At 39.1% G+C, this 23,571-nt stretch overlaps 1 protein-coding gene across 3 annotated transcripts in view; it reads right to left on the reverse strand.

Moving 5' to 3' along the window:
• syne2b (spectrin repeat containing, nuclear envelope 2b) overlaps positions 1 to 23,571 on the reverse strand; it is an 89,381-nt gene that overhangs the window by 60,993 nt on the left and 4,817 nt on the right. For all 3 annotated transcript variants that reach the window (XM_043255315.1, XM_043255313.1, XM_043255312.1), the window contains exons 3-53: positions 22,314 to 22,375; positions 21,189 to 21,284; positions 20,941 to 21,018; positions 20,413 to 20,505; positions 20,074 to 20,270; positions 19,785 to 19,984; positions 19,549 to 19,649; positions 18,946 to 19,029; positions 18,347 to 18,424; positions 17,459 to 17,572; positions 17,097 to 17,234; positions 16,776 to 16,940; positions 16,565 to 16,677; positions 16,291 to 16,459; positions 16,055 to 16,151; positions 15,694 to 15,893; positions 15,414 to 15,578; positions 15,115 to 15,252; positions 14,844 to 14,945; positions 14,473 to 14,649; positions 14,230 to 14,388; positions 11,485 to 14,028; positions 11,209 to 11,343; positions 10,884 to 11,036; positions 10,385 to 10,578; positions 10,194 to 10,290; positions 10,037 to 10,119; positions 9,809 to 9,932; positions 9,586 to 9,731; positions 9,223 to 9,373; positions 8,447 to 9,042; positions 8,016 to 8,183; positions 7,550 to 7,700; positions 6,769 to 6,927; positions 6,516 to 6,683; positions 5,730 to 5,831; positions 5,424 to 5,627; positions 5,141 to 5,348; positions 4,946 to 5,058; positions 4,533 to 4,738; positions 4,352 to 4,459; positions 3,924 to 4,203; positions 3,467 to 3,796; positions 3,004 to 3,333; positions 2,372 to 2,701; positions 1,945 to 2,289; positions 1,636 to 1,814; positions 1,041 to 1,356; positions 765 to 929; positions 313 to 660; positions 77 to 213 (exon numbers count right to left, since the gene is read on the reverse strand). In XM_043255315.1, coding sequence (XP_043111250.1) covers positions 77 to 213; positions 313 to 660; positions 765 to 929; positions 1,041 to 1,356; positions 1,636 to 1,814; positions 1,945 to 2,289; positions 2,372 to 2,701; positions 3,004 to 3,333; positions 3,467 to 3,796; positions 3,924 to 4,203; positions 4,352 to 4,459; positions 4,533 to 4,738; positions 4,946 to 5,058; positions 5,141 to 5,348; positions 5,424 to 5,627; positions 5,730 to 5,831; positions 6,516 to 6,683; positions 6,769 to 6,927; positions 7,550 to 7,700; positions 8,016 to 8,183; positions 8,447 to 9,042; positions 9,223 to 9,373; positions 9,586 to 9,731; positions 9,809 to 9,932; positions 10,037 to 10,119; positions 10,194 to 10,290; positions 10,385 to 10,578; positions 10,884 to 11,036; positions 11,209 to 11,343; positions 11,485 to 14,028; positions 14,230 to 14,388; positions 14,473 to 14,649; positions 14,844 to 14,945; positions 15,115 to 15,252; positions 15,414 to 15,578; positions 15,694 to 15,893; positions 16,055 to 16,151; positions 16,291 to 16,459; positions 16,565 to 16,677; positions 16,776 to 16,940; positions 17,097 to 17,234; positions 17,459 to 17,572; positions 18,347 to 18,424; positions 18,946 to 19,029; positions 19,549 to 19,649; positions 19,785 to 19,984; positions 20,074 to 20,270; positions 20,413 to 20,505; positions 20,941 to 21,018; positions 21,189 to 21,284; positions 22,314 to 22,375 — 11,296 coding nt within the window. The remainder of the gene's footprint in view (positions 1 to 76; positions 214 to 312; positions 661 to 764; positions 930 to 1,040; positions 1,357 to 1,635; positions 1,815 to 1,944; positions 2,290 to 2,371; positions 2,702 to 3,003; positions 3,334 to 3,466; positions 3,797 to 3,923; positions 4,204 to 4,351; positions 4,460 to 4,532; positions 4,739 to 4,945; positions 5,059 to 5,140; positions 5,349 to 5,423; positions 5,628 to 5,729; positions 5,832 to 6,515; positions 6,684 to 6,768; positions 6,928 to 7,549; positions 7,701 to 8,015; positions 8,184 to 8,446; positions 9,043 to 9,222; positions 9,374 to 9,585; positions 9,732 to 9,808; positions 9,933 to 10,036; positions 10,120 to 10,193; positions 10,291 to 10,384; positions 10,579 to 10,883; positions 11,037 to 11,208; positions 11,344 to 11,484; positions 14,029 to 14,229; positions 14,389 to 14,472; positions 14,650 to 14,843; positions 14,946 to 15,114; positions 15,253 to 15,413; positions 15,579 to 15,693; positions 15,894 to 16,054; positions 16,152 to 16,290; positions 16,460 to 16,564; positions 16,678 to 16,775; positions 16,941 to 17,096; positions 17,235 to 17,458; positions 17,573 to 18,346; positions 18,425 to 18,945; positions 19,030 to 19,548; positions 19,650 to 19,784; positions 19,985 to 20,073; positions 20,271 to 20,412; positions 20,506 to 20,940; positions 21,019 to 21,188; positions 21,285 to 22,313; positions 22,376 to 23,571) is intronic.

Genomic DNA, 23,571 nt, shown 5'->3' on the forward strand with positions numbered 1-23,571 from the left:
TACATTATTACAGACATTTTTGTTTTGAACAGCTTGATAATTGGATTTATTTGAAAGGCAACATGTCTGTATGTACCTGCAATATTGTTGTGTAACTGTGTCCACTATGGAAATGACATCACTTGGGGGTCCCTCATCTGGTGGGACCATTTGGAGAGCCTGGCCAAGGTCACGAACTTTGCCCTCTAAAGACTCAAGCTCTCTTTCGCATGTCTATGGAAAAATTTAAAAAGGTCAGATTTTAATTTATTGACTTTCTCTAAATTTTCAGAACAAACTGAACATACATTAATTAATATTTTCCCACAATACCTTAAAACTATGCCAATTCTCCTGTAGTTGGCTGATACTCTGGCTATCCATCAGGAATCCTAAAGAGTGGTCCTGAGCACGCAGCTCATCAAGGAGACTCTCTGATTGCTCCCTGAGAATTTGTGCCCTGCCAGCAAGCCTGAGCTCAATGTCACTCAATCGGGCCTCACACACATCTAACCGTTCCCTCATCTCTTTCTCCGAGGACACACAGAGGTCATGAAGATGGCTGACCTCTAAGGTCAGGGCATCACATCCTCCTGGAGTGCAAAGATCCATCAGTGAATCTTTAACAGCATCCAGTTCTTTCATTTCTCTCTTCTCCCTGTCTATGGTCTGAAGAAGAGCCTACAAAATGAAAATCAAATTGTAATTTTATTTATCAACAAGTTTGCAAAAAAACTGAAAAATGGATTAACTGATTTTATATAAAACAAAGGATTTGAATAGACCTTAAGAGTGTTAATAGAGCTTTGTAAATCATGACGTTCAGTGGGAAGAGCACCGAAACCTTTGACTTGCTCTCTCAGCCAATCCTGTGCTACAGTATGCTGCTCAACTAACTGAGCACAAACTCGCTCTCTCCGGATTTCCTCTTCAAGATTTACGCAAAACTCCTACAACAGCACACATAAAAAAGTATGTCATACTGTGTAAATCAAGTTTCTATTATCTATTAGTCATGATTAGTCAGAAATATTTAGAACAGCACACCTATACAGCCTTACCGTAAGATCTTTTATTAACTCAGGTATGCACTCCTCTGTGGTGGACCAGGATGGATCAATCCAGCTGGAATCACGGGTCAGCTGGCTCATCTCCCTCCCGAGAGCTCGAACAGCCGACAGAGATGGGGTCAGGGCTCTGGTACGGTCTAGCAGACATTTGGCTTGCTCCAATGTGTGTCTTCGATCACCTAAACCAGGCCAGGGGAATTGTTGTGGCAGTGCAGCTCTTTGCTGTTTCACCTGATCCAGACGAGACTGTAGCTGTTCCTTTTGACATCGACAGGACATCAGACGTTCCACTACACTTTTTAGCAAACTGCAGAATGAAGAATAACAGATATATTATAATGTAATTAAACATAATATAATAAAAAAGCTATTATTTTTAATATTATTTAGAATCAACAAAATGAGAATTGTAAGTAAAAAAATTACATTTTTACACAATTTTTAAAATAGCATCCGTACATTAAAAGTTGTGTCCATTTAATTAAATGGACTCAGATATATTTATAAATACGATCATTTTCAATTAATTTGAATTATGTAACAGTGCTGTTTGCAACTTTTTAAATATGAAATTGTCATATCAAACCTATGCAGCTCCTGTGCTTGCTGCAGTGTTGTCTTCCACTCCTCCTCTGTGTTTTTAATTTTCTTAATGAGAGCATGTCTTGCATCTTCATTAAGATCTTCACGGTTAAAAAGATGGTCTACTGTCTGTTTCAGGGCTGCAATCTTAGAGTTGCCCTCAGAGTGCAGACTTAGAATTCCCTGAAAGGCAGAGAGTTCTTTGACGGTCACATTTTGTTGATCATGTACAGTGCAGTTCAACTTTGTCTAATAAGTGTTTTACTACAGACACTTAATTTCCTCTTCTTTCTGTTTTTATTGTTCAACTTACCTGTGCTTTGATTAGTCTTTCCTCAATCTGCTCCTGCGTACCATGAGTACTTATTCCAAGTGAGTCCACGCAATCTTTCTGGTTCTTTACCCAGGTCCAGGTACTCTCCTCCTGGGTACAGACATTGCAGATCTCCCTTTCAAGAGAATCTTGGAGCTCAGCCTGGTTCTTTAATTCTTGAGCACTTGCCAAGATCTTCTTCCATTCTTCTTCAATTGATCTCAGGTTCAGCTGGATTTCCTGTTTTCTTTTCTTCCCTAGGCCTTCCCTAGAGCACAAACCCACTGCTTTCCTCCTCAGGTTGGCTAGCTTGTAATCCGCCTCTGATTCTGAGTTCAGGATGGCCTAGAATAAACAGCTAGTAAGTCAAACTGTTTTCTCTAAGTACATATTTAGTGAAGGTTAACTATCACACTTTGTATCTTACCTGAGCTCCATTCATTCTCTCTTGTAACTGAGTCTCTTCACCAAGCAATTTGAGCTTCAGATGCTGCTCTTTAAGCCAAGAGTAAGTGCTTTCCTCCTGCTCTTGAAGATCCTGAATGTCCTTAGAAAGAGACTGCTCAAGTTCTGATTGATTCTTCAGTTCCTGAGCCTGCATCAGAACTCCCATCCACTCTTGCTGTACATTTTGTAATGTGTGCTGGATTATCTGATGTTTGTCCTCATCTAGATCTTTATAGGAACATAGACTCTCTCCTTTAGACTTTAGGTCAGAAAGTTTATAGTCCCACTCAGATTTATGAGCTAGTAGTGCCTAAAAACAAAACAAACCCAAAACATGTATTTAAATTGTAGTTTCTGGAATACTTTATGCTTAATGCAATCATGCAAGCTTTTTTACTGGCTTTGAATAAATATTTACTGTTCTAGGAAGTATGGCCTTGTTACTCTTCCAAGGAATAAGACCTGTCCATTAAATTTATGTGTCTGATGTAATCAAATGTATGTCTTTAGAGTGAACAACATAACAGTTTATCATAAATATTGCTTACTCACTGTCCTTTTCAAAGCCTCTCATGTATAAATATTGAATGGTTAAATATTCCTGTTTATTACCTCAGCTCCATTAAGCCTCTCTTGAATTGAAGGTGTCACAAGAAGGAAATCCAGGGTCTCTTTGAGATGTCTAATCCAGGATCGAGTGTCCTCTCCCTGATCACAGAAAGTCTGCAACTCTCTGTAGAGAGATTCCTCATGCTTGACCTGGTTCTTGAGCTCCTGGGCAAGTTGTAGCACTTTCCTCCACTCCTCCTCTAGTGCTCTCTGGGTTTGGTCAATGTGGCTCCTCCTCTCAATCTCTAGCTCTTTATAAGAACATAAATGTTGTCCTTGTCTTTGTAAACAGGCCAATCTGGAATCGGCTTCATCACCAAGGTCTATGACAGCCTAGGGGATATACAGACATTACTCCCATCAAAATATGTGCTTAGGTAACAAACTTCACTGAGGGTTAGTAAAATTTTATCAGTATTAAAATCATGCAAGAGCCATAAAAAAATTAGGTAATTCCTGTCTTTACCTGCACTTTATTGAGTTTTTCATGTGGCTGAAGGTCCTTCCCCAAAGAGCAAAGCATGTGCAGTTGTTCTCTCACCCAGGACTGGATGCTCTCCTCCTGGGCCTGTAGATCTTCTAGTTCTCTACAGACAGTGTCTTGGATTTCTGCTTGATGTTTTAGCTGATGAGCCATATCCAGAACTCTTTTCCACTCATCTTCAGTGTTTACAAGGGTGTGAATGAGCTCCTGTCTTCTGGTGTCCTCCAAAATCTCATGAGCACATAAAGCATCACCCTCTTCTTTCAGAGTCAAGAGTTTAGCATCACCCTCAGGACTCAGATTAAGAACAGCCTTAAAAAACAGTAAAAAAGATCAAGTTTATTCTAAAAATACATAATTCTTCTCAGCTTAAGATGTTTGACAAGTTGTTCCCTCAAAATACATAAAAAATTAAAACAATGAGGGTTAAGAGGCCCACCTGAGCATTTACATGTTTTTCCTGCATTGGTGTGTCTGTCCCCAAGTGCTCAAGTCTTTGCTTTAAATTTCTTATCCATGTTCTGATCTGTTCTGCAGTAGTTTGGAATGTTTCAATTTGATCATCAAGGGTCTTGTGGACTTGTGCCTGATTCTCCAAAAGAATCCCCAAGCTGTGGTATCGGTCAATCAGGGTCTCACAGTCTCTAAGGTGAGAGTCTCCCCTCAAGCCACGCATCCTTACAGCAGACAACAGGTCACTGAAAGCCTCCACACGGCCGCTGTGGATTAAGGGTGAAAGAGTTGCATAGGTTTTATATAAAATAAATGCTGCACAAATGAAGACTGCACATGCTGCAGTATGGCTTGTCTGCAATTTAGTCAACAATGAAGTCTGACATATTTACATTGAATATTAGTGAGGAGTACCTTTCTTTAAGAAAATCCTCTTGGGTTTGCCTCAGTTTTTCTCTGTGTTCAGGCACTTGTTCTCTCTGCTGCAGCCAGGTGTTCAAATGGTTATGTTCCTCGTGCAAACTAAAGACAAATTCATGAATGGACTGAAACAACAGTAACAACTAATAGCTATAATAAGAATTCTTCCAGGTACCTGTTGAGATTGTAGAGGATATCATCTAACTGTTTATGGCGTCCTTGGCAGTGAGCCCTGAGTGTAGCTAGTTCTCCTTCCTGTTCCTGATGCCATGTGGAAAGCAAAGCTTGAGCCTCCGTAGGGAGCTTTGCCTGTCCTCCTTGCTCAAACCTCTCCTTCAACTGTGCCAGACGTTGTTCTCCTTCCTTAGAGGCAAGGAAACTCTGAAGAAAACAAATGTTCGGTACTGTTCAACTCAATTCGAACCCTCCCTGTAATTTTACAATTATGCTTTCACCTAAGGCTGCTATCACCAGGTGACTGCAATTAGTGTATTATACAGCAAGACTTTTTTCTCAAAAGTATTTCCAAAATGCCCTACGCCACAATGGAAACCATAATCATAGGGTTGGGGCCTCACTGTTACTCACTGTCAGTCTATGCATGGATGTTTCTATATCCTGCTTTCTCTCAGGGTTCTCAAAGCACTCATTCACTGAAAGCTGCTCATCTTGCAACCACTCCTCAAATGACTGGAACTCTTCTGCAGAGATCCAATAGGACAAATGGTAAAAACTCAAATCACTTTTTCCACTTTTAACAATGCAGAAAGCAGTTTCTCAGACCTTTAATTGTCTGAAGGAAGCTTTTCTCCCCTTGGTCCTTCTTCTGGCGAATCAGCTCCCGTGTTTCCGTTATGCTGTCTTTTAGACGCTTACTATGATTGGTCAGCTCCTCCAAGGCCTGTGGTCCAGTAATGCTGGACATGAGATTTATTTCCTTCAGCAAAGATTCAGCCTGCTCCTCCTGGTCCAAAAGCTGCTCACACAAATCCTACAAACAGAAAATAAAAAATTTTATATATTAAAACAGTGTGTTTAAGCATGTTTGCCTGTCTGTTAATCATACCTGTAAATGCGCATCCAGTTCTGCGCGATCCTCTGAACTGATCATGTCTACAGAGGAGCGTATATTCTTCACAGATGATTGATAGGTGTCTATCTTTTCTATCATATGAGCTTTAACTGTAAGGAGCTCCTGGAACACTTCAGTGCAGTCGGTGTAGAGTTCCTTCACCTGCTCCATTTTCTTCCTCAGGTTTGTTTCCATTACCTAAGACAGACAGCATGTGTGTGTGCATTTAAAGTTATGAATAATTAGGAATTAGAAAAGTCCAAAAAGTCAATAAACAGAAAAAATAAGCTTTATGTTTACCTGTAACTCAAGAGGAGATTCTTTGCTCAGTAGCAGTTCCTGAATCTCCAGTAACTTCTTGTGGAAGTGTTCAAGGTTGTCCTCCTGGCACTGAATCTCATTCTAATAAACACACAAAAGACCCAATGGAATTAAAATGACAGTTCTGTACCTTTAAAGGTTTACTCCACCTCAACCTGAACATTTTGTCATTAATCACTTCCTCACCCTATTTCATTTCAAAACTGTAAAAGTATCATATAGAAAGTACAGTATTCTCATAGCTTCATAAGGTTATGAACCACTGATGTCTTTCATATTTTTCTGGACCTTGACAGTGTTCATTACTTGACAATCAATGTAGTCATAAGTCTCCGGTTTTCATCCTAAATATCTTAACATCTTAAATTTTGTTTTGAAGACAAATGAAGCTTTTATTGGTTTGGAATGAAATGGGGGTACGTGATTAATGACAAAATATTAATTTTTTTGTCTTGTTTCCAGCCAAAATATAAAAAAAATCTTAAATCAGAATTAAGTGTTTATATAATACTAATTAATTATCAATAATCAATAATAATAATTTAAAAAACAAGATTATTTTACTTACCCCACTAGCAGATTATTTAGTTTGTTTCAAGTAAAAACTAATTTAGATTTTTTTTTGTTTCTGAAAACAACACAATTATTTTTGCTTGTCTTGAAAATTCTTCTTGATTGATTTTTTTTACATTTTTTTGCTAGAAATAAGACAAAAAATCTTGGTTTGAAAAGCATTTTTCTGTTGTGTATTTTTTGAAGACACACCTTCATGCTGTCAACCTCCGTCTCACTGCTGAAAGGGTGAGATTCTGAGAAAATAATGAGTTTAGTAGAAGTCCAGCTCTCCACTTCTCCACCCAGAACCAGCTGTTTCTCCCACAACTCCAGACCCACACGCAGGTTATCCATATAACTATCTGTCTTCTCTGACAACTGACAGAAAGACACAGATTTGATAAGAAACTAAAATGACTGAACAAAATATAATGCTTGTGAACAGTGTTTTTCAAATGCTCACATCCAGCCATGAGTCCACCAAAGCATCTGCCTCTGTCTCAAATGGAGTTTCTGAACAATCAGGAATTTTCTTTAGCTGGGACTGCAACTGTCTGCACGCAGATCTGAACTCCTCCATTTTGGGTCCGAGGGTATTGAGATCCTCCTTTATGCCAACAACCTACAAGACAGAAACATTATTAGAAACCATGAGATAAAATAGAAAAAATAAATATATGGTGGTGGTAGTCTGATGGTTAAAGATCTAAACTACTCTTGCTAGACATAACTAGACTTTCTTTTAACCCTGCCTTTGAGCATGAGCACTTATTACTACTATTGGTACTTAAATGTAGACTACACAAACTTAATAAATTACAAAAAGTTTTATTCATCATAACTCCGCTCCATGGAGGATCTACCAAATATAAAATTAATTTAAAAAAAATTAATTAAGATTAATACAACATTGCCACTGTTTTATCAAAACACAGAGAAGCCTCTTTGAGACTAATAAATGTGAAACCCTTTGTGTACATGCAGATAAAGAAAACTGTGGTTAATACTGATACAAAATTCAATTACAGGATGAATTTAAAATTAGACCGCTTCACACTGAGCTCCATCTGAATTCTAATATTTGAGTATTGACTGACCCCTGGTGGTGCAAATTCAGTATAAAATTACCTTTCTGGGAGAGAAACCGGATGGTAATTTACAACAGGCGATTATAACATTACTTTTATAACATAACAGATTTATAACATTACTGTGTTCGTGCATTGTGACTGAAGGTGACATACTTTTGCAAGAAGTCGCTGTAGGTTGTCTTTGCCCATATACGAAGCTTGCTCATTGATTGTTTGCTCTGCTCTTTGTAGAGTGTTCCCCAGGTAACTGCGACAGTTTTGAAATTTCTTCAGGAGATCCATAAGAACAGTGCACTGCTCTTGTCTGTCAAACACACACATACACATACACAGAGCAACACTCTGGGTTTCTGCAAATCACATTTCTAAATTCCTTTTGAATGTGGGTAACCAAAGTTTCTGTTGACTTTCATAGTGCTTTTTTCCCCCCAAAATACGAAAGTCAGTTGAGTCTAGCAACTATTTGGTTACCCACATTCTTCAAAACACCTTGGCATTTGGCAAAGGAAAGAAATCAATACAGGTTGGAAACAACTTGAGTGTCAGTAAATGAGGACAGGAAACCAACCCTTTAGGAAAGGAAAATTAAATTAAAGAAAATCTTAGGTCTAGAACCCACCTATCAGATATAGCTCTTTCAGTCTCATCCCAAAGAAAGTCTAGCTCTTCATTTGCTGCACTAGGGTGCTCTTTCTGTGGAGATACTTCAGACAAAGCCTTCTTGATGCTTTGGTATTCAGGGCGAAGAGAGTTCAACTGTAATTCAACATCAGACAGTGCTCGCATCCTAAACACAGTGTAAGAAAAAAATGTTACTGTAATTTTGGTACTTTTATTCCTTTTTGGAGATTGACAGTGCCAGTTAATGAAAGTGACCTTCCGTTGCATAGAAAAAAAATGTTTTGGACATTCTATAAATTAACTGAATCACATGCTGATTAATCAAATTAATCTCGATTAGTTCCAAAATCAATATTTACTGAGTCCAAATAAAGACAATTTTAAGTCTAAAGTATCTGTATAATATGATCTAGGAAGAAAAATCATTACCGATGTTGCACAGCTGGCATTGTGGGATCCTTTAGACCCTGTTTTTCTGCTGCTGCCAGCACCTTCCTTAACTCAGCCTGGATAGTCTTCCTCCTCAGGCCGAGGCTCTGGTTCTGCTGTTCTTTCTGAAGCTCATTCTGTCGAATCATCAGTCGATCATCTGCCTCTTCCACCCTGTGAACCAGTACCCCCACCATGTCCAGACAGGAAACATGGCTCCCATCCTGGGTCACTTCCAGCTGTGCTCCGCCCAAGAGCTGGTCCAGCTGTGGAGCCTTATCCTTGAGGCTGCTGACTCCCTTTCTGATTAGTGCCAGTTTGGACCTACTGTCCTGCAGTACAACAGCATCGTTGCTGGAGGCACTTTGCACAGAAGAGACATCCAGCTCCACTGTGCGCAGGGACATGAGGAAGCGGTCGAGGGCACGGGCAGCGGCATCGCTCTTGCGCACTTGTTGCCTGAGCCGGTCCAGGCTGGATCTGTGATTCAGAACCACCTGGGTCAGAGGTGATCGGTCACGCAAGTCAAGATGACTGGGCTCAGAATCGAAACGAGACAGACGATCCATCTCTGTCTGGATACTTTCATCCAAGTCCTGAAAATAAGGGAGAGGTATTTAAAAAATGGCATGGTGACTAAGAGCTAAGTTACATCCTGTGAAATTACCACTAAATGCAGTACATCAAATATGATATGATATGATATATTACATTATATTATACTTTGTGTCTCTGTTACAAGCATTAACCATGAATTGAACATAAATATATTTCACCTTCACATCCCTCAAAATGGTAGGGTTAGCTAGTGTATATCCCTTAATGTCTTTGGGCTCTTTGATGAAATTTTCCAGCCTTTCAGAAATCTCAGAGATCTTCAGCTTAATAGAGTCCATGAGCTCAAGTGCTGCTCCCAGTGAATCCACCCTGATAGAATGCATACTTATTTAACAAACAATACAACACACACACAGTCTGGCTACAGGACATTTTCTCAGAATTTGAGCAGATCATATGATTCTTTGGGTGGCACAGGGTGAAAGTGAACAAAACAAGCAGTTATATGCTTTTATTTGAATATTAATTTCAGCTCAGTCATTTTAAAGACTCTTTAAAGCTTATGTCTGAAATTGTCATACCTGCCCTGTAACTGTGACCTCTGCTCTCTCCACCTGACAGTGAGCTCCATACGGTCCTGCTCAACAGCTCGTTCATTGTGTTGAACACACTGCATACACAGCGCTTCATACTCCTTCCACAGAGACTCTGTCTCATCCCACAGAGACTTAAACAAAAAAGATAATTTTATAATAATTATCACTTGAAAATGCATTATCATTTCAAATGGCCAACTTTTATTACCTTTAACTCTCTCAGTCGTTTCTGCAGGTCTGTGGGAGTGACTGATTCTGAAGTACGATCTCCAAGCATGCATTGCTCATTTCTGTTTAGCTGAGCCTGTAATGCAAATCTGGAGCTGCGATACCTGACCACACCGGAGGAAAATATATAAACCATAAGATTTTGAAACATTACCACAAGCAGTCATACACACAAAAACACATAGCAGTTTCTCTTTTATCTCCGTACCTGTCTTCTTCTGTACTCATTTGTTTCACTATCTCTCTCTTCTCCACAGTTCTCGGTCGCTGGGGGCTAACTGGCATAACAGCCTAAAACAAAACATATCAAAGATTTAAAATAATACAAAGTTTTACTGATCTATAAAATGATCATATATTTGTACCTCTGAAACAATAACCTCTTTGGGCTTCTCAGGTGGTGGTGGGACTGTTGGTGCTTTTTGATTGGGAGACTCTTTTGTTTGCTCTGTTTGTAAACTACTGGACAGTGAAAATAAATACATTTATGAATTTATAAATTGTTCTATCAGTCAAAATTAAATGACATGAGAGAGGCTCTTTCACTTTCCGTTACCTAGTGTCTGAAGAAGGTGTATCTGTGTCTCCACTAAACTGCCGCTGGATGGCAGCAAGCCGTCTCTCACATTCTCTAAGCTGGGCTTGTGCGAGCCTGTGTGCATCCTCAGGGCTCAGAGTATCACACAACTCCTTTAGAGCTTCCAGCTGCTGTCCTGCCTCTGCCAGACTGCCCTCTGCAGATAAACAAGCCTGCAGGAAAAGAGAGACAGAAAAAACTAAACCTACATGTTTTTTACTTATATTTTTTATCATATCATTTATCCTTTTATTTATTTACATTGCACTGTTGTTTTATTTTGCATGCAAAATAAAAATAAAGTTGTGTCATGTGGCAAGCGAGTGTTACGGTTAAGAGGAAAGACAAAAACAAATTTAAGGAATTAATTGAACAATAGAAAACAATCAAAGAAATTAAATATAAATGAATTCATTCCCACATCCATTTGTCCATATGACTATTCAATGTTCTTCAGTCAGGGTAGCTGTAACTTTACCTCTTCTTTTGATTCTGATATTGATTCAGGCCTATGGTTGAGTTTTTCCTTCTTAAAGTGTATCTCACATGTCTCAACCATACGATTAAAATGCAGGCGGGTTAACTCAAATCTGAGTTGCTTCAAAAATTCTGATATTTGCACTCGAACATCCTAAAAATATTAATAAAATAAAAAAACAGCAAGCACACAACCTTTTAATATTTGTAACTTCACATACAATCAGTTTAATAGAGCATTTCAGTTAGTATCAAAAATAAAAATAAAACATTAAAGTCACACTGCAGATATAGACAAACAAGCACTAATTTTACTATAATGATACCTTCCACTGCGTTCTAACAGACTGTGTGAAAAACTCCATGTCTCTAAGTTCAGAAGGGGTGCAAAAAGCTTCCATTCCTTCCGCAGCCCTTAGGAACTCTTCAAGAAGTTCAGGGTCAAGAGTCCGAAGCGTCTCCTAAGAAAAACAAAAACCCAACACAGGACACTTTGGAAAATTAATCATCTCTTATAAAACATACAGCACAACAATGTAGGTTAATGATATTAGGATCTGTTGCAAACAGTCATAAAAGCTCATGTCAAAAAAAAGACAAACCTCCTTAACTGATGCCTGTTCGTCCGTCATTCTCTTGTCCTTGAATACATTGATAGCTTCTATAATGTGCTCTTGAAGACAGTGCTTGGCTTCTTCAAATCTATCCCTAACTAGGGCCTGTGCCTTTATATAAGCCTCAGAGTAAGCTTGAGGTGGAGCCTGGGCAAGTGCTGGCTGCTTAACCCGAGGAGCTGACTGCTGCTGGGGTGGGTCCTGTACTGGTAACTGTGGCTTTGTGAGATCTTGGGACTGAAGCTCTGCCTGGGCAACTTGGCTTTGGATGAGGGTTGCAGATTGGGCCTCTGACTTGGATGAACTCAATTTTTGCTGACTTTGCTGAGGCTGTTGTGGACTTTGAGGTCTTATGGGAGCTTGAGCAGGTGGATGAATCCATGGAGTTACTGGCTGGGGAGCACCATGAAAGATAGTCTGGGAAGAAATTTGAAACTGATGTTCTGGCCGGACCGGACTCCACTGACACTGAGGGCTTGCTGGCCTTTGAAGGGCTTGATATTGAGACTGAGGATGTGGTCCCTTCGGCCCTTGGGTTTCAGGCCTTGGGTATACTGGACTGACTCTATCTGGACTCACAGGGCTCCATTGCTGAGAAGGAACTATATTTTGTGCTGGACCTTGGGGTCTTATCTGTGATTGACCCCAAGGCGATTCAGGTCTAGCAGAGGCCCACTGCTGAGGCTGTGAATGCAGCTGGATTTTAGGGTAACCTGCCATTTGAGGTTGAGGGGCGACTACCTGACCTGGAATTTGGACAGTGGGGTATGTCTGGGTCATTATGCCTGGTCTTATTGGTGACCACTGCTGAGGTTGAGTTGGAGGGATACTTTGAGGTTGGGGATGAGTTTGGAAATGGGCCAGAGGCTGCATTTGGGCAGCAACAGAAATTGGTCCTTGCACTCTCGGGTACACTTGGGTGACATCTCCGGGTTGACCCCACTGGGGTTGCCCCTGAGGTTGAATCACATGTGGCGCACCTACCTGGGCTTTGACCTGCATTTGGGGTTGAGATTGAAAAGGCATTTGGGGTTGAGGCATAGAGATGATTCTGGGTTGTATGGGGGATGCACATTTGGGTTGAGAGGAAATTACATTTGGATTGTTTATTGCGGGTTGCTGGGGCTGAGACTGTTGTCTCTGCCTAGATATTTGTGGTTGAGTGGGAGATGTTGGGTACTGTTGGACTGGTCTTTGGGGCATTGTTTGGATCACTGGACATCTTTGTGGTTGTGGCAATGCAGGATGAGGCTGAGCAATAGTCTGTTGAGGCTGCCATTGGGCCATGACCTGTGGTTGCATGGGAGTCATGGTTTGAGATTGTGCCTGTTTTTGGATTATCACTTGAGGTTGCTGTGATGTCACTATGTGTGTTTGAGGTTGCTTTTGTGGTTTAATGGGTGCAGTAGCTTGTGTTTGTTGTGTAGTTGTTTGAGCTTGAGTTGATAAAGTGGACTGAGCTTGGGAAAATACTTGTTGATGAGCCACTGACTGTTGTGGTTGTCTTTGAGTCACTGGTTGTGCTGAAACCGCTGGCACAGTTTGAGGTAGATTTTGTGTTTCTACAAGATGTTTAACTTGTACAACAGACTGAGCTGGCTTCTGATGTTTCTCATCACTATTACCAATGTTTTTTGACTGTTCTGTGCCTTGAGCAGGTCCCTGAACTTCAGGTGAGCTGACAGCTACTATATGCTGTGATGGTGCCTGAGAACTAATTTGACATTTGTCTTCAGACTCTGACTGAGATTGTGGCATTGCTTTTTGACTAACATTTTCCAGTTGACTCCTCTGTTGAAGCCAAGGTCTGTTTTGCAGATGTGCCTGGGACTTTTTTACTTTCCTCTGCTTCTCTGGAGCGTGCTGTGTTTGTGGTTTTAGTTGGCCCTGTGGCTGTGACTGGATTGATACTTGTGGTTGAACCTTCTGCTGTTTGGCAAGCTGAATTTTCTCTTGTTGATCAATCTGTACATGTGGCTGTGTTGCTAATTGTTGTTTATTATGTACTTGTAGCTCTGCTTGTTGTAGGTTCAGTGAGGATTGGCTAGCTACCGGGCCTTTTTCTGTCTGTTGTTGTATCACAGACTGTGGTAAACATTCCTGGCTTTCTACATGATGTTCTATATCGATTTTTGTTTGAGCGTGAATAACATTCTCTGACTTGATTTCAATGGACTGAGAGTCTTTCACTTGCACAGAAGGATGCATTTGTGGTTGTGGACTACTTTTCTCCTCTTCATACTCTTGCACAACAATCATTGGCACAGGCTGATTACAATGCTTGGTCTTGAGGTCTACAGCTTGAGAAGATACCTCTGAGAGTATTTGAGATTGTTCTGGGACTTTGGCCCTGACCGCAGGCTGAAGTTCTGGTTGGATAGTGGCTCCTGATGGAGAGACAGGCTGGAAGGAAGGTTTTTGGGACTCTTCCGCTGTCTCCTGATATTGGACAAAGATCTTGGAAGGGGGTTGTTCTCGAACAGGGCTTCGGTCTCTGCAAGCCCCCAAGGAGCTAAGCATCCCTACGGCTTCCTGTTAAAAATTAGCAGACTTATCATAATGCATTTGCATTCAATTCTGAAACAAGGTTACTCATTCCTAGGCATTGTAGGAAAACATAATTTATGGCATAATTTTTTTTAAATTAGCTAATTGAACATAATTTCATACAGTAGATGCAATCATGCTGACAGCATATGTAAGGTGTTGCTAATCTAAAAGCAGTAGTCAGACCTGTGACTTTTCAACAGAAGTGCGGACTCTATCCTGCATGGTAGATGCGATGAGATATTGCAGTGGTGAAGTCTTTTGACCAGTCATCACCATCAACTGCAGATCCTGCTCCTCCATAACCACCTGACCTTCTAACTGTAAACCTTTTGAAATCAACAGCTACAGGAAAAGAGAGAAAAGTCCTTCATACCAAATCCAAGAAAGGAAATGTATGAATATTTTGTTGTTATTGTAGATACTCACCCGTGCTCTGGAGTCTTGTCCTCTCTTATGCCTGTGTGTTTCCTCCTTTAGTAGCTGATACAGCTCTCTGGCTTCCATCTCCCAGTGTAACAGTTCAGCTAGACGGCTGTCTAACCCACTTACACTCACCCGCAGCTCATCACACACCTGCTCAGCCTCACAGAGTGTCTGCAGCACCTAGATACACACACACACAAAAAAAAAACTGAAATCAAAACAGACATCAGTAAAGATGATTATGTGTGCTAAGTTAACACGTGAAAATTTTTATATTCTGTAAATATGATACACTATAATTTAATTGTATACATAAAGGTAAGAAAACTAAAACAGTGCACAAGAGGAAAAACTAAAGCAATGCGGTTGCTTACTTCAGGAATGGCTTGCTGAAGTTTGCTCAGGGTTTCTGGAGAGCAGTCTAGAGATGGTGAGAGAGCTTCTAGATCCACATCCTTTATTTTCTTCATCATAAGCTGTTAGAAATAGCAATTTTAAGCAAAATCCTACATGGTCTATTCCTTAATTTACAAAACAAAAAGAAAAAGCTATAAAATCACAAATATTTACTAATTAAAAATAGGGAAAATGAAGTATATATTGTATGTTTTTATGTATGTGGGAATGTGTGCACACACTGCATACCTGTAGTTTCTTCGTGTAAGTACGTAGTGATCCAGAAACAACCTCCACGGGTTCTTTAAGCAACTGAGTGGCCTCCCTTATCAGAGACTGAACTGTCTGAGGACTGGATGGGCCAGCACTGGGCTCCTCAGCTAAAGACTAAAATATACAACTTGCTTCAAAATACTAAAAAAGACACTCTATTTATATTTATAGAAGCAAATTATTTACTAGACTATATGTCCAGTGTAATCAGACAAAACAATGTATTGTTCTTTCATGATTAAGGTAACACAGAGTATTCAAATTGTGTAACTTACAAACTGGGCTGTTTTGGCAAAGTCAGCCCAGAGCAGATTTATCTTGCAGAGCTCATCTGAAATAGCACGGCTTGTCTGTGGGTCTGTGACCTCTGTTAAGTAGTTGGCCACCTCATTCAGGTGAGCTTGGCGGGAACTCCACTCTGACATAACTGATAATGTCACCTAGGAAACCAATTGGAGAGACATTTAAACAAAAACAAAACAAACAAAAAAAACACTAACAACCTTTAAAATATTTATAGTTTTGTCTACACAGTGCATGGTTTGGTTTGTTCACCTGTGTATTCTGCCCGTGTCGCTGGGCATGTGGACCCTGCTCCAGCCATGCTCGCATTGAGGTGTAGATATCACTATAAGAGTCCCATGCTGCCAAAACACGTCCCATATTTCCCCTCACTATCCGTACATCCTCCAGAGTAGTTATCACATCTGCTTCCAGATCAGCCACCTGATGATTTACCTGAGTCGAGTCTCCAGCTGAATCAAACATCAGAGTACATAACAATTGTCACAAAAAATATAAGTACATTTATAACAGTTTTACCATTCTTTAGACATCTACAGTTTTTTATTGACATTTCAAACTTTTATGGTTATTTAGGAGCATGTATCGAGTTTTTTTTTGTTTGTTTTTTTACCCAAAGCAGCCTTGCTGGTGTATTTGTTGGAGATTAGTTTGAGTCTATGGAGGGCTCCATCCAGCATAGATGTCAGTTCCTGTTTGTTCACAGTCTCCTAAAAACATTAATTGTTAAAAAAGTACAAAGTATTCATAATTTCAGAGTTTAATGTTAATTACCAAGCAATGCCCAGCAGCAAATATATTTTTTTAATTCTGTGACTTTATTTGTCTGTCACTAAAATTTTCACTGACATTCCAGTCCTGCATTAGCACACGAACAGCCTCCTGGGAAATGTAGGCTCTTTTCCAAGATCGCAGTTTAATGTTGAGTTGATTCAGCAGGTCTAACACTGTGTGTCTGCGCTCACGGTACTCCAGCTTAATACCATGATACTTAGCTGTCACACGAACACTGGTGAACCTGGAAAATGCACACATACACAAAAATATTAAATAGTTTACTGCATTTCATAAAGCATGAACAGCTTAAAAAGTGAAGCTATTTCATATGACTGATCAAACTCACCTTCTCTTCATCTCTTCCATCTTGTCTGCCGGCACCAGAGCTTCTCCAAACTCATTTGTGTTTTGAAACATATTAAACCTCTTGATATGATGTGGCATCTCCTCCAAACACACCTGCAGATAAACATGCAGCCAGAAATATGACATTACTTACATTTTCATTCCTGAACAGCTCTATAAGGCCATAATAAATGGAAGGAAGTCAGTCAAACCTTTAGTATCTCAAGTTTCTCCCGAGCCTCCTCTGCAGCTCGGGCGTGATCTATTGGCTCACCCTCTTCAGCAGATAAAACTTCTTCAATACGCAATAACCAGCGGCCTACAGTGTCCAGTGGGGATGGAAGGCTCAGGTCCAGCTCTGTTTTATACTCACGTAGCTATGCACAGACATAAATTAGCATAAGACTTCTACTGTAGGAATTTTTATATGCTTTGGATTTAGATGACATGCATTCAGACATGTAAGTTTTTCTACAGGGTCTGATTAATCTCAGCACACAGTTGAATACTGAAAACCAATCTGTTGCAGTGACCTTCTCAGCGAGAGCATCCCAGGCTCTTCTAAGAGCTTTCTGCTCTGCACTGAGATGAGGAGTTCTCTTCATCGCTGTTAGTAACGGCATTACGGGCCGTCGCTGCTCATTAAAGGACACAATGAAGGTATGGAAGACCTGAAACACAAGTCAAAAAATATTAATGCAATCAAATCAACAATAATAGCAAATAACCATGTACAAAAAAACTGGTGCAAATCTGCAAATGTGTTCATTTCATTGCCAGGATATTACTGCTCGGTATTGCAAAACAGTATATAATAAAAAAATAATTAAAAGTAAAATAAAAAATGTATTTCCCAGAATAACTTCATCTTATTTCATTGTAATTCAGGTCTTACTTGGTATCTCTCAGCATAGCTCTCTCCTTCAGTGGAGTCCCACCCCTCTATCAGCTCCTGATAGGCCTGATCCAACCAGCATGTGACCTCCTGAGCCTTCTGATTGGCTGAGGTCTGGACAGACAGGAAAAAAAAAGAAAGATCAACAACAACAAAAACAGTTTGGCTGCATTTGAAATCGCATACATCTCTACTACTGTATATTACAGTATGTGGAAAGAGTAGAATGTTTGACTTCATAATATTCATATAACGGTAAAGGACCCAAATTACTGCATTAGTGTAGTAAGCAATGCAACTGACACAGCTAGGGAACATGACAATGAAAACATTGTGGAGTAATGGAATATTTAAAAGAAGTACCTACTCAGATTCAAAGAGTGTGCGATTTCGAACACAGCCTTAGATTTATTTATTTTTTAATCCATGAATTAGTTGATGGCTACATTATAATCAAAACCAAAATATTTTCATCAATTCAAGTCTTAGGTGAATGATAAGGATTAAACAAATTAGCATGTTAAAAATACTATTTTATACACTGACTAAACAGTAAAGCAGTCAGAGTTTAGTACTGTAGTCCTCTGGAGGAAGCAAGTTATTAAAACAAACCATCTTTCTCAGCATGTCTGTAATTAAAATGCTTCTGCTAAATGCAACAAAAGCTAAGATTCAGTGTATTAGAATATTCAAACACAACAGCTGGTTTAATAAATAAATTATCTCTTTAATTTCACAGATTATTCTCTTTGTAACGGCTGGTTTTAATGGATTAGCTCTGTAATTGTAAATAGTTTGCCATTATCAGCATGTTTATACATGCAAGACACTAGTAGTTACTGAGCAGCACAGGGGGCATCATAAAAGGGGATGGGGTTTATATTTTACCCCAGGGGCAGCTGCCCGAGCTGTCTCAGGTGATTTGGGAGGGCCTGATTTGATTGGACAGGGCATTAACAGATGAGCCTGATCAGAGAACAGTTCAAGTAAAACAATTACAAATCATTAAAAGAGTATAAAATCCTTAATAATACCAGATAACTTACTTCAACCTAATATATACACTTTCCCTATATATCCTTATATATTTAAACCCTAAATGACAATGATTCAAAGAGAAAAATCATGTTATGAGTCAACCATAAGTCAACGCTTTCAGAAAAAAGATACAAAAGCGGCCACTGGGTCGGCACCTTTTCAAAAAAGTACTAATATTTACCTTAAAGGTTTCAATAATCAATCTAAATATGGTAAATATGTTACAAAGGTGAGTGACAGCTCACCTGACAGTGTATATACTGCACTTACTCACAGACTGGTTTAGGGTTAAACAACAGGCCAGACAAGTCCAAATTAACCTTTCGTTGACATTTGTGAAAAATCCTATAACAAAACAACTAACACACCCTTAAAGAACTCAAAGAGAAAAAGCAGTTAATTAATGCTCAGCAGATAAAACTGAGAGAGGGACAGGCAGATAGAAATACCTGTCTTAAAGGTGATGCAGCTATAGACGGAGTAAAGTCTGATGGCAGATTGACAGGAGAGAGGCGCTGAGGAGGAGTAAGATACTAAACCACGATAGAGAGGGGAGAAAAAACAGAAAGAGGAAGACAACAGAGGAAGAAGAAAGAAAGGAGATGTGAGAGCACAAAGAAGCATTTTCACTGATTTGCAGTGTGAAATGTTGGAGGAATACTGTTGTGCATGCGTCCCCACAGATAAAGTATAATAAAACCAAGAATGCATGATATATGGATATGATATATATTCTAATTGTGATTACGATTCGAAATGCAAATAAATAAAAATCTCTGACCAAATAAAACCTTTTGAAGACATAGTTAAGGGAATAGCTGCAACATGAGAGTGAATAAATGATGACAAAATAAAGATTTTTGGCAGAACTATTCCTTCTGTACTTGGGAGAATATTGCTCCTATTGCTCACTAGCAAAAGTAATGCAGATGGGCAAAATGTAATGTTTTATTCAAGTAAATAAATGGCAAAGGCCCACGTTTGGGGTATAGTCATTGCAAACAGCATAAAAAGTCAATGAGAAAAGTATAAACTTTGTGTGTGTGGCTAACCTGCATTTCCTCATCAGAAACAGAGGCATCTTTAGAGTACTGCAGGAACTGAGCAACATAAGTCATAATAGACTTTTCATCGGGATCCCTAACATCAACATCTGAAATACACCAGATACACCATTCTTCTATAAGTATGTTGTATAGAAGTCAGAAGTATAAAAGTATCATTATTTGTTGCATACATAAAACAAAACAACGCAGTATATATTTACATGGCATACACACAAACTTACCAGCTGGATCTAGTAGTCTGGCGATGTGAAGTTCTCTTTCAGCAGTGAGAAAGGCTTCCTCCAGGTTCTGTCTGTTGGTTCTTGTTCTGGCTCTGGTTAGATCCACTACATTGGGTCTCAGAGAATGAAGGATTGCCAAAAACACTACACCACTTCTCCAGCTTGCTTTAAAATCCTTCACATTCAGAGTACAACCAGCCCTGTGAAAAAAAAAAAGAAAAAGGTCATTGGTTTCATAGAACTGAATCTCACTTTTCCCAAAAATCCCTTCTAGCAGGTTGTTCCTCACTTCTGGCACTGCTCTCTGACCCACAGCAGCAGGGCTTTCTTGGCTGATACGCGGAAGCGGGCATGCAAGGGTGAACCACGGGGTGGTACCGGACTGCTGCGGGCACTGCTGCTGGTCGACCGAGTGTCTAAACTCGCCAGTGACTCCAGAGATGACTGACGAGAACTAAAGTTCAATGTGCTGGCCAACTCTTCGATCTAAACAATGTAAAAAACCCATCAGAAAAATCACTTTAGTATATTTGTAGAACATTTTATATTATTATACTTTATTATGACTTCTTTAATCTAATGGTTAATATAAACCAAGTCTTTTGTTAGACTGTGACAGCAAACTTACGTGAATGTGCATGATGATGGTCCAGACGAGACCTAGAATGATGGAAGGCTTCCCATCCATGATGTCAGAGACATTGATGTTGACCAGTTTGATCTGCAGGACAAAGATGTTGATAAAGTAACAGATGTTGATATTTTACCCTTCACACAGTCGTGTGAAGTGCATGATGTTGGCTGGAGGGGCAAAGGAAAATGAGACTGTTCTTCATAGAAGAACAGAACAATCTTCACTTTCATTTTCCTGGGCTCAGCCTAAGCTCCACTCTTCACATCAATGCTAACCCCAAAACTCCATCATAAAAGAAACTCTTAGAAAAAAGCATGCATGATAGAAACAGAAAATCAATTAATGTTTTTCCAACTAAAACTGTTTAATTTGAAAATGTGTTTATTTATTTCTATTTATTTTACAAATTTAAATTGATTGAACACAAATAATATTGAAAATGTTTGAGGGAAAAAGTTGAGAATTGTGTTGATCCATTAATATGTTGACACATTTCCAATTTTACAATGTGATACATCTTACCGATTTCTTCTTAAGGAACGCTAGACCTTTCTCAATATTTGTTCTGTGCTGAAATGTCCCTCTTCCTTTTTCCCGGCTCTAAAGTTAAGTTGGATTGGATAGTCATTAGATAGTGCACAATATCTTTTTTAAGCAAATATGGAGTATAACTGTAAAAAATAAATATGAATCTCTTCTCAGAATTGCTCTCTAGGTATCAGCATAGGTTATTGAAAAATCAGCTGACTGGTAATGAATCAGACTCTTACCATTCTCTGACCACTCAACACCTCCAGCAAGTCCAATAGTCTGCTTCCATCTCTGAATTCATTGAAAAGATCCACCACTGTAACTGGAGGACTCCTCTGAGAGAGCAAAATGGAATATAACATATTAAACAACAGAATTCACACATTATAGAATTTTAACTAAACCATACATGTACGGAAACATTTCTGGTTCATATATCCCCTCAAAAAAATGTGGTACACTAACATCACTTAAAATCTCTACATAAAGGGTTATTAAAGGGTATAATAAATTATAATTATTTATAATGTGTGTTGTAATAAATGATATCTTCTTGTAAATAATTATAATCTTGAAATAAGTCATTTGTAACAATGAATTAATAATTGGGTTACAATGTATTACCTGTGGTTACAATTATTCATGAGATTGCACAATGCAATGCATGGCATAATTAATGCATTAAAACTATTTTAATAATGCATTATACATAAAAGCCCCCTCAATTTCCCCAAATATATACCCAAAATATATATATATATATATATATATATATATATATATATATATATATATATATATATAAAAGATTGCTAGCTTCCATTTGTATCCAGTTTGTTAGGTAATGTGTTCACAGCAGATATTCAGACATGTCTAGAGGACAAATCAAACAAGCTTGTGTGAACTTATCCTGTTCAAAACTTTTACACGAAACTGAGAGCTCCAGGCATTAGCGCTGTAAGTGCTTGCTGGAAATATGGTGAAATATCATTATGAAATTATTCGAAATGACACCTCTTATAAGTCCTCTGTTCATGCATGTAAGACGTCAAGCCACGACAAACTGATTGTGTCATTTGCTCACTTAATAAGTAGCTGTGGGTGTGAATATGGAGCTGACCAACTCCTGTTGCTGTCTGTCTTTCTGGCCCACGTCTGAAAAGATTATATTTACCCCCTGCCCACCCCACATTCCCTCTCCGCTATTGGAGAACCTGCAGGAATGACCTCTACCAAAAAAACTCTCTATGTTCACTGTCAATACACACGATTAAAAACAATGTGTTGACCACAATGATTCAGATAACATCACTATTACAGGTTTTCTAAGTCAGGTTTAGGATCATCTAAACTTTGACCCTCACCTTAGACAGCTGGGCATTGATCCAGTTCGTGAAGGTTCTTTTCTGAATCTGCTCCTGTTCAACTGATAGCAAAACAGAGAGGAGAACATTATGAAAACCAGCATGCAGAAACGCACAGAGTGAACACACCTCATATAACTACACACATGATTTACTATGTGTTGTGTTCACTTCAATTTAAGCAATGCCCAAGAATAGAGCTTATATGTGCATGAGGAATAAACAGGTGGATTTGTATTCACCGATAACGTTTTGGAGGGTTTAATGACAATGGACAGGAGGAATAACCTGTGGCGTAACCTTTTACCCCAATTAAAATACATTTCAATTACATATTTTAATCTGTAAATGAATAAACATGTACGCAAACCCTAGAAATGCTTTCATTTACATTTTATTTTGATTTAGTCATTCTACTAATTACAAGTAACTTTGTAGCTACAACTACATGCCAACTAACTCTCATTAATTTGCAACTACATGTGTACTAAAGTCCAGAGTAGACTGCTAGAGTAGGTTTAAGGTTAGTAGTAGGATGACATATATTTGCAAGTTTTTTAAAGTCATTATGTTGTATGCTGTGGACACATTAAAATAAAGTGTTAAAAGATATTAAGCAGACAGTCTACTAATACTCTAGTGACTGCTAGTTGGCATGTAGTTACTTACTGTTAGCAGGATGTCTAAAATGGATCATTAAAATAAAGTGTTTCAGTCATTCATTCATAGCAACTTTTGTCATAATAATTTGCATGCGCCGATTGCGCTCCAAATTAAATTCAATACAGGCCTAAAAGAAGTCACATCAAATAGTGTGCCGTTATGTTTACCGTTATAAAGTTCCACAAAGTCAATGAGCTCATCAGCTGTGCGAAGAACATCCTTCTCCTCCATTCGCTCACCATCCACTTCTTCCATTCTTTTTATCACAAGGAACCTCTCACAGTATGACCAAATCTACACTAATGTTTTCTCAATGTTGACAACTCTCCTCTCAAACGGACACGTGAAATCTTCAACCACTGTTTCAGCAAAACCAATGAGACAAACCCTTACTGCCAACCTGACTCTCTCTGTCAGCCTGCGGTGATTCTAAAAGAGCTCTCCCTCATTAACTGCTAAACATGGCCACGCTCACTATGAATAAGACTCTTAGGTCAGTTATCACAGGATAACGTCTCAGAGATGTGGCTCTTGACCGACTGACCCATAAAGAGAGAATGAGAGAATGTGTTTGAATAGACTCCTTGACAGGACT

The sequence above is a fragment of the Puntigrus tetrazona genome, chromosome 13 (genome assembly GCF_018831695.1).
Source record: "Puntigrus tetrazona isolate hp1 chromosome 13, ASM1883169v1, whole genome shotgun sequence".
NCBI lineage: Eukaryota > Metazoa > Chordata > Actinopteri > Cypriniformes > Cyprinidae > Puntigrus > Puntigrus tetrazona.